Raw genomic sequence first — 9574 nt, forward strand, 5'->3', positions numbered from 1 at the left:
TGCTCCATCCATTCGTTCTATACACTTCATTCTCCTTCTCTCACAAACATTCAAACGCCTCTGACCCCCCTGTGAATGAAACCTCAACAGCAGAGAAGCTTGGTGATGAAATGGGGGCATGCAGTCCTGAGTGTTACTGAGCAGAGCTGGGGAGTCGAGCAGTCTGAAGGGCTTTTCAGAGCACTCCAGCTTTGATTGAAAGAATTCTGCCAGCAAGGCAGAGTTGACACAACTGCACAAGACAGCTAGCGTGTCACCCTGGTGACTGCAGTTTACAGCTAGCCAAAACCCCAGTGCAATCAGCCCAGCACTCACTGCTGGTGTTCACACTGCTGCAGACAGCACAGCCCTCTCCCACAACAGGCATCCCAGGCAAACAGGAGACATCCTACCTTACAAGCCTGCAGGAGAAGCCCAGTGCAGATGACCAGCTAATTCACATCAAATTTAGGATTGCTTCAGTCTCACCCCAAGATCCCTGAAGTCTCAAATCCAACTAATAAATAACCTGTAATCTGCTTCATAAGGACTACCTGTCCCTTTCACAAAGACCCTTTACAGGACTGTCTCTGAGCAAGGCAAATACTTGGCGCCACCACTGATCAGAGATGTAAGACAGTACAAGCTATGAGCTTCCTGAGAAGAGCAAATAACAAGGCAGGAAGCAATTCAAGGGAAGGAAGAGTATATATATATGCAACTGTATGCATGGCGACTGAAGTAACCTGGCATAAATGGCATCAGCCCAGACATGAGTCACTAGAAAAGTGTTCAAAATAACCTGTATAGCAGCCTTCAATTGCCATGGTGATGTTTCCTAATGCCTAAGAGCAGCTGAGCCCTGAACTCCACACACCTCATTCACTAATAAAAGCACTCACTATATTGAAAAAAAAAAAAAAAAAAAAAAGAAAATCACAAATGTATTGTGGGCATTTTAATCCCTCCTCAGATCAAAGGCTGATTTACACGCTCTTGTTTCAATGGGGAGCACTGTGCTCATATCGCCATCAATTCAGAGGATAGAGCTGGCTTGCTTTTTGCTTCACAACTCAGTAGGCAGGGGAAAGATAGATTCTCTGAGACAGTGTTACTTTTTCTGCCAGGAGTTATCTATTTGCAGAAGTGGGTCAACTTTCTCTTGGTGGACACATTAGTGTGCGAGTGCCTAGCAGCGCTGCCTGTGAATTTCTGCCCGCTCCACGTGCGCAGGAACCTCTGCACATAACTATTTATGGCAGCCAAGCGTTTCATGAATTGCAGCAAGTTAACCACAAGGGGATGATGACATTTGGCGACAGGACAGGATGAATCCTGGCTGGCAGACAAAAAGGTTAAAAATACAGAATGCAGAAGAAAACCCAGTCAGTTGCGACTACTTTGCAGGAAAACTGGATGCACAGTTCCCAAACCCTCCCTGTTGCAGGCAAGCAGCACTGCGTGTTTTGCAGTAGGGTGCATTAGGCCTGAGTGTGAGCATGAAAGAACTTCAGCTTTCCTGGGGTCAAGTATTTTTAGTGTATTTTATATGGACTTACAACTTTTTTCACTTGGCTTACTCCACACCTTCTAATGTATAGCAGACACTTGATAGCTTAAGCACCTTATCCCCATCTTGCCTACCAGTAAGACCATGGTGCATCGGGCTCCCGGAGCATCTCCAAAGGACTGCCCCAGTACAGAAGAATGCTGCAGGGGCAGTCTGAGGGGACAACATCAGCAGACCCTGACACGTTACATCTGTGTGAGATGCAAGAGAGGCCACAGCCAGGTTTCATGGATGTAGCCAGCCTTGTCTCCAGAAAAGCTCCTAAAGCTTTCAGATACAATGCTTCTGCTAGTGCTCATGCCCCTCATCTCCACAGACACGCCAAATGTAACACCTGCCAAGGACGCATTTTGGGTTCCCATGCCTGCCACTTAATTAAATCACCATTTAATTCAATCCTCACCTTTATTTGATGAAATGCCTCCAGAGGACCAAATAATTTACATGTAACCAACAAAGTTTATTCCCCTTATTGTAATTGCTTTGACAAGCATAAGCAGATAATTCCATCAAAGGCCCATGGAAAATTGCCATTTAATCAATACTTTTTTTTTCCTTCAACAGGACAGCTGAGAATAAGGTATTTCTATAGAAAGTTAAGAGAAAAACAAATTAGAACACACTACTATGGAGAATGTCATTCCAGATATGGCCCAATTTTGGTACCTCCATTAAGCATCTTGAGCCTTGTTTTCAGGGACACCAGCTACCCTAAAGTTCAGGAGCCTAGCACACTGCCACACAGCCACTGCCCAGGAAGAAATCAAGAGCTTGCAACAACAAAGATGCCTCAAGTAGAGCACTTCACTGAAGCCCCTTGGATGGTCAATGACCACTGGTTCCAGGAAACACAGGCTGTACCCTTAGCGTCTGAAACCTTAGCATTGATAAGCCTATTAGCAGAACTCACTGACCTTACAGCAGAGATGGAAATGGGTATTTCTACACTTAGTGTACCAGGGCAGGGCAGGTTCCTGCCCTAATCACAAGAAACCCGTATCAAGCAGCCTACAGCAGCAACTGACTTTAAATGGTTGCATATAAACTAGCTGACAAGGCTTCCTTCCCATCAGCAGAAAGAAAGAGCACAACTAGCAGGCAACTATTCCCCCTCTAAAGCAGGCATAGTTGACATAAATCATGACACCAAAGTGCCTTTCTCTACATGACCGATAAAAGAAGCCCAAGGGGACACAGATGTTAAAGTCTACATTGGAGTTATATTAAATGGGATGAACCTCACCCTTTGCTTCTGTCCCTGCATCTTCTCATCTCAAAGACCTCATTAATACATCACAGTAAATAATACATACATTGATTATAAATACACTAATAAAAACAAAGAAGTTTGGCCTAAAGGGTGAAAGTAGAGAAATAAGTACAGGGTAGCTGCACGTCCAATCAATAGCAACCCACAGGGAACAGCCATTTCTCTTTGCCACCATTTTATCTGCAATATATCGTACCCCGTAGGTAAATATGTGGACATTTACAAGTGGGAATCAATAGAACTAGAGATCTTCCCACCCCCTCACCCAGAGAGGCCATTGTTCTTTCATTGGAGCAGGCAGTAGTGAGATGCCATAGATTAATGTCTCTGCTACTACAGGCTATCTGTTGTACCCAGGCTTTCTTTTGGGCCTCTCTGACCACTTTTACCCAACTGGAATAAGGTCAGAGACACTGGAAATCACACAGACCATTTTGCGAACCCAAAGCAAACAGCTTCAGTGGAAGGTGACGTTCTAAGGACAACATTCAGTTGATGGGGAGGGGAAAAAAATTAAAGCCTGAAAGCTTTGCCTGCATGCACAGGATTTTGTCCCAGGCACATCACCAGCTAGTGAGTCTGTATGCCTCCAGGCTTGCAGATGGATAAACAGTTGTCCCAATCAGATCTAGATAAGGCCAGTGGAAGCCACTGCCCTGGCCTCAGGGAACTTTAAGTCACTCCTCCCAGTGTTCCCACATACCTCAGTCCAGGGACATAACCTATGGTACCTGAAGGCTTTTTCTTCCCTCAGGGCATGTTAATATCACTCAATGTGACTGCCTTTTTATTTCTTTTTTAAACTTTACTCTGGCAGGAACGAGGCAATCTCAATTGCCATCCCTCCAATGTGGCTGCCTAAAGCCAGACAGGCAGAAAGACAATGTGCACAGAGAGAGACTCCTGCCATGCAAAGGAAAGCCAAAGCACTCACAAGCACAACACAGTGGCTGTGCCTTGATTTCTGTCCTGCATCTGTAGGTAAAATTTACAGGAATTGTGAGATATCACTCAAGACAGATGCAAGTGGCCAGTTCCGATCATGTAGCTCGTAAATGCCCCTGTCCTGCAGCCCAGATCCCAGCTCACACAAAGAGAATGCATACACCACTTACTTTCAGACAAAGAAGATTTCCTCTTGGCTTTCAGCAGAGTACCCAGAGCTGCGCAAGATTAATGTGTCATCTAATATTAGCCCGTTTCACACTATGAGTTATACTCATTACCTTATCTTCCATGAGCAAATAATTAATCATCAGCTTTCAAAAAGCCAGTTCATAAAAGTACATATCCAGAAAAATGATGGGATGGTGGATCATCGGATGGCTTGGTTTTGTCTTTCAAACTCGTATCTCCAAAGGATTGCTGAAGAGAAATTCCCACTAAGATTTCATTAAAAAGCTACTTCCTTAACACAGTTTAACTGCCACCATAGTCCTGACTCCTTTAGAAAAGCACTAAACAAGTGAAATAGTCCTGCTCAATACCTAGAAAAGCAAAGCACCATACAAACCCCAACACATGTGCAGGGGCAGCACATTTCAGGACTTTCCAACTTTTCCATATGCAAAAGCAGTTCACCATGCCTTGCCCCCATCAGTCATCTAAGGCTTCTGCTGTGTTCTTACTACAGATGCTAAATTCTGCTCTGTGTCACTTTCAGATCAGCTTCCACTCTCCATAAGGAAGTACATCACGGTATTAGCTGAGCTGGGTGAGCAGTCTCTGCTTTACCCACCATTTAGTTACCAAGATCTTTAAAGACACAAGACAATAGCAAACCACAACGAAGTTTGCGGCCTGGAAATGAAAGGCTACACTTTCTCCTTTTCCTCCCTTCTGTTTTACTGCTGGGTTAAATAAATAAATAAATTTTAAAAAAGAGTATAAGAAGGCTGAAATCTGGGCTACATTCACGGGAGGATGCTCAGAAGGATGCTCACTGCAGGGGCTCCTCCGCCACAGCTACATCAGGCACCTGACTCACTAGGGGTGCTTTTTACCTTCACCTGCTCTGCTCCTCCACATTGTCACAGGCTGAACAGAACTGGTTCCATGCAAGACCCCCTCCTAGACCTCTTGCTGTCAGTCAAAAAAAAAGGGCCTGATAAGCTTTACATCTGCATATGTATTGAGAAGCATTTTCAAAGGCACAGTCAGGGAAATGGCCTTTCTGAATACCGATGCTATCAGAGAATGACAACTATTCAAGTCATTCTACAGCTTCACTACCTAAGTGGAAAGATCAGGCTTGTCTGCATCTTTACAAGGATTACCAGCTTTAAAAGTGCTGATTATATCTGTCCTTCACTCAGAAATGAAGCCACGCAGGTTCAAAGCAAAAGGCTATCTTTAGTGTTTCCCACAGAGGCCATGTTCTAAAGGCATCCCAGAGCCAGAATCTAAGGTCACATATGAAATGCTTGAGCCCATACTCCTCCTTTCTGTACAGGCTCATGAAAAATGGTGCAAAGGCATGCATGGAAACATAAACATGTGCAGATTCTCTACCACCCCTCCGTACACCTATCCTACATTAGGGTATGCCATAACTGAGATAAGAGTGATCAATCCCCTCCAAATGATGCTGCTGGGCTCATCCCCGCACACAACGCTTGAGGAGGGCAATAAGAACCCAGTTCTGCAAGCAGAGGCTTTCCTCTGGGCAAAGTATCCCACAGTGCCTCACCCCGAGTTTAAGGGGCTGCTCAGAGTGTGGTAGTGTCCCGTATGCACAAGAGCCCCGGGTTAACAGGTAAGTTCGACTAGCTTTGTCCTAGTCAGCTGTCGATACCTAAAGGGATGTGGTCCAACAATTACAAACCAGAACTGTGAAGCCCTTCTGTTCAAAACAGTGACAGTACATTCAATATCTACCCCGGCCTCTCTGGAGAGCAATACTTTAAGAAAGGAAAGTCAAGTCAGGAACAAAAGCTATCTGCAGATTTACAAACCAGATACTTCTGATTTACACAACAATAGAAGAGAGTTAAAAAAAACAAACCACCAAACATTTAAAGGCACTTGATGCACCATCTGGTGACTGGATCACCCTTGAAACCAATCCCTCACTACTGAGTGAGGTGTCCAGAACATCTCCAGCTGTGAGTAGAAACACAGCTGCAGCAAGAGGAGCACATACAGCAAATTCGTGGATGTGCACAGTACCCGAGAACTGGGTTTATCAGTGCTGTGTGCCCTCAAATCTCCTGGGGCATAAGGACTTGTCATAAATCAAAAAAAAACGGACCTGGTCCTACCAGGACCACCAAAACCTCTGGTCGCTGAAGGCATGGTTATCTGGTAAACACATCCACCGCTGACACCAGCCAGAGCCAACCCCTGGGGCTTCAGCCCCCACTCTGTGCTTGGAGGAGGGAAGGGGTAGCCCAACCAGAAAAGTCCTCTCTGGTTGGAAAAGAGGATTAAGAACATTAAAAGGAGTCTTATAGACAACAATTAATTAGATTGGTGCCTGGCTGGATTCCTACTGAACCCTCTTGGCCAAACTTCTATAAGTCAAGTATTTGCTCTTGCTGGTTTCAAAAAGGAAGAAAATAATCTCAATTTTAAAAGACATTCCAACACTATTGTTTTAATGCCTGATCGCTATTAGACAACAGGAAAAACTTTGCTTGAATACAAGCTGTCAGAGGAGGCTTGGCATGATTTCACAGTGGAGCTTGTTCCTAACTTTAATGATTAGGCTGAACAAAATTGTGAGCACAGCCTCTCTTCGAGAGTAGTCTCCTCTCTACAAACCTTCCGTTTCTGAAGCAGAGTGGGACAAGCAGAGTTGCACCTCTCCAAAACTGCTGAGCTCTCCTCAGCCAGCCTGCCCTGAGAGCCCATGGAGCTAACAGGTAATGCTCTGTGGGGCAGACCTGCACCTGCTTTCAAAATCTCAGACAGGCTCTTCATCAATCTGATCAGACTAGCAAACAAACAAGCCCAACGTAAACCGAAATATTTAAAGGGCAGGAGAGACAGGGAGAAGATGGAGCGCTTATTTAACCCTGAAAACCCAGGCTGGTTTTCGTCAAAAACAAAACAAAACGCCAAGATAAACAAAACAAGACACCAACCCTCCAGATAAGACTCCAACCCTCAGCCCCAGACATCGATTACACAGTCATGGAGCACACACCACACCGGGGTCCTTCCCTAGCCCCCGGGGCTGTTCCTCCCGAGGTCACCAGGGCGGGGGCCCGCAGGAACACCGCCAGCCCCGGGATCCCTCACCCAGCCCCCGGGGGACCAGACCTGCCAGCGGAGCGGTCGCAGAGCCGGAGAGGTGGCACCTGCTGCCCGCGGGACTGGGGCTGGGGGATGTCGCTCACCGTTGAGGCCGTTGGGGATGCTCCGGTGGTGGAGAGGCGCGGACAGGTCATCCATAGACCTCCGCATGGCCCCGGCCTTGCTATCGCCGACCTTGTGGTGGTGGAGGTGGTGGTGATGGTGGTCGGGGCTGCCGGCGCTGCCCGTGCTGGAGGTGCTGCTCCCGTCCCCCACGTCCCTGGTGGCCGAGCCGCCGTTGAGGTTGGTCAGGCTGGCCTGGCTGTCGATGGAGCTTCGCGAGCCGGGCCCGCTCCGCTCCTCGTCCAGCATGAGCACCATCTCCTTCAGCTCCACGTTCTCCCGCAGGAGGGTCTCCTGCCTGGCCTCCAGGTCCTTCAGCTTCTGCTGGTACATGCCCACCTCCTTCCACATCACGCTGGCCGTGTGCCTCCCGAAGCGCTGCCATTCCCTCGACAGCTTCTTGCCTTTCTGCCGGTCGTCGTCTAAGAAACAGCAGAGCTCCCTCAGCTCCTGGTTGTCGTCCTGCAACTTCTGGTTCACCTCCTTCAGCCCGCGGATCTCGTGCAGGTGGAGCTGCAGCCTCCGGTTCACGTCCTTCATCAAGTTGCCGTGTTCCACCATTAAGTTCATCTTTTCATTCTCCACTTTCCTCAGTCTTTTCACCAGTTCTTCCTTGCTCCACCTCAGCATCTCCTCTTCCGAAATTTTGCTCAGGTCTTCCTTAGACCCTTCCACGGAATTTTTTGCCATCATCTGTGCAGCGTTCGCTCTCGCACGGTAACAAATGGTTCGGGTTATTCGGATTATTTTGTTCGCTTGATTTTCTGGGACTAAAATTCACTGCAGCATCTCGAGAAAGAAATATTATAGCTCTCCGCAGAGCGCTGAACAACGATGAAGAGCAACGCCGGAGCGGAAGATCTGCTTCTCCAAAGACCCCATAATAACAGTAATAATAAAAAAAAAAAAAACAACAACAACCCGCGGGAAACGGGGGGGAGCAAAAACAGGCGCTCCCCCCAAGGGGGCTGGGGCGGCAGGAGCCGGGAGCCAAGCGCTGCCCCTCCGAGTGAAGTCTCCGATGGGGATCGGTCAACTTACCCCGGGCAAAACAACTACGCTGCGGCCGCCTCCCCGCCCCACTCTCCGGCCGCTCGTCCTCCCACACGCCCCACCGCCGCCTGCCGCTCCCCGCCGCGGGGGACCGCGCACTCGCCGCCACTGCCCCACTCCTCCTCGGCTCGCTCGCAGCTCCGCGGCTCCTTGGGGCCGAACCCGGTGTGGCGGCGGCCGATGCCGGCGCTGCGCTGCCGAGGAGCGGCGGGGGAGCCGGCGCCTTCCCGGAATGGCTCAGCCCTCGGGAGGAGAGAGGGAGGAGGCAGGCGGCAGCGCCGGCGCTGGTCCCACCTCCTGCCGGGCAGGGAGGCGAGGCCCTGCCCAGCCCAGCCGAGCCGAGGAGAAGGAGAGCCGGCTGCTGGCGGCGGAACGAAGGGGCGCCGGGCCGGGCCGAGCCGAGCACCGCCCCGTTGGCTGCCGGGCTGGGCGCTGGCCAGGCCCCGGTGTGCCGCGCCCCGCCGCCGGCTCGGGTTACCGGAGCCGCGGACGCCGCAGCCAATGCGGGGCCGCCTGGCGCCTTCAAACGGCAGGTACAAAGGGATGGGGCTGCTCCCGCCCTCCTTCCGCCCGCCCTGCGATGCTCTGCCCTGTCCTGCCGGCTACAGCAGGCTCACTGCTGCCCCCCTACAGCGTGTCTCCCACCCCCTTTTTGCCTGTTTTTGTTGGGTTTGCCCGTTTTCAAAAGACCACTACCGAAGGGACCACATCCCCGCCAGGGTGGGGTTGGACAGGCAGGAAAACGCGGCCGACGGGCGGTCCGGGAAAGAGGCGCCGGAGCGGCCCCGGCCCCTCTCCCGCCAGACGCGGCGAGGGACCCGGTGCCGCTGGCGGGCGGCTCGGGCGCGGAGCGAAGCGGGATCTCCCGGGGCATCTCCGCTGCTGCCAGCCTCCCGCCACAGGCTTTGTCACCGGCGCCCAGCTGCGCTCCGCTCAGCCTGCTCTCCCTCCGGAGTGGCCGCCTTTGTCCCCGCGTCCCTCCTGCCTCGGCCGGAGCCTGCAGGTCGAAGGAGCCGGTTCCAGCATTCCTGCGACCTCTGCTCCTGGGACCGGCATATTCCTTCAGACCTCAGAGGTGCGGGAGGAAACTGCCCTGAAGGCACAGATATGGCTTATTCGCTGGTAAAATCTCCCTAGGTCCTGGTGGTCCTTACTGTCAAGAGCAGGCATGCCAGCATCACTTCTGCACACATCAGATAGAACACAGTGACAGGTACAGAAAGTTCATGAAGTGGATTTCCCAGGCAACATGTATACAGATTTCCTCTATCCTTGCATCATATCCCCGACTGTTAGTCTAATGTACTTTACTTGGGCCATGCTATCTCTCTAGGCTGCTTTTG

At 50.3% G+C, this 9574-nt stretch overlaps 1 protein-coding gene across 2 annotated transcripts in view; it reads right to left on the bottom strand.

The window, feature by feature from the left end:
* CCDC85C (coiled-coil domain containing 85C) overlaps positions 1–8261 on the bottom strand; it is a 106878-nt gene extending 98617 nt beyond the window's left edge. The window contains exon 1 of one of the 2 annotated variants that reach the window (XM_061464007.1): positions 7160–8261. In XM_061464007.1, the coding sequence (XP_061319991.1) occupies positions 7160–7871 (712 nt within the window). In that variant the 5' untranslated portion in view covers positions 7872–8261. The remainder of the gene's footprint in view (positions 1–7159) is intronic. The other variant, XM_061464006.1, reaches the window with a different exon arrangement.
* Between the last annotated feature and the right edge of the window lie 1313 nt (positions 8262–9574).

The sequence above is a fragment of the Pezoporus flaviventris genome, unplaced genomic scaffold (genome assembly GCF_033815535.1).
Source record: "Pezoporus flaviventris isolate CSIRO_AGI_PZ_B2104156 unplaced genomic scaffold, CSIRO_AGI_Pfla_v1 ptg000036l, whole genome shotgun sequence".
Lineage (NCBI taxonomy): Eukaryota > Metazoa > Chordata > Aves > Psittaciformes > Psittacidae > Pezoporus > Pezoporus flaviventris.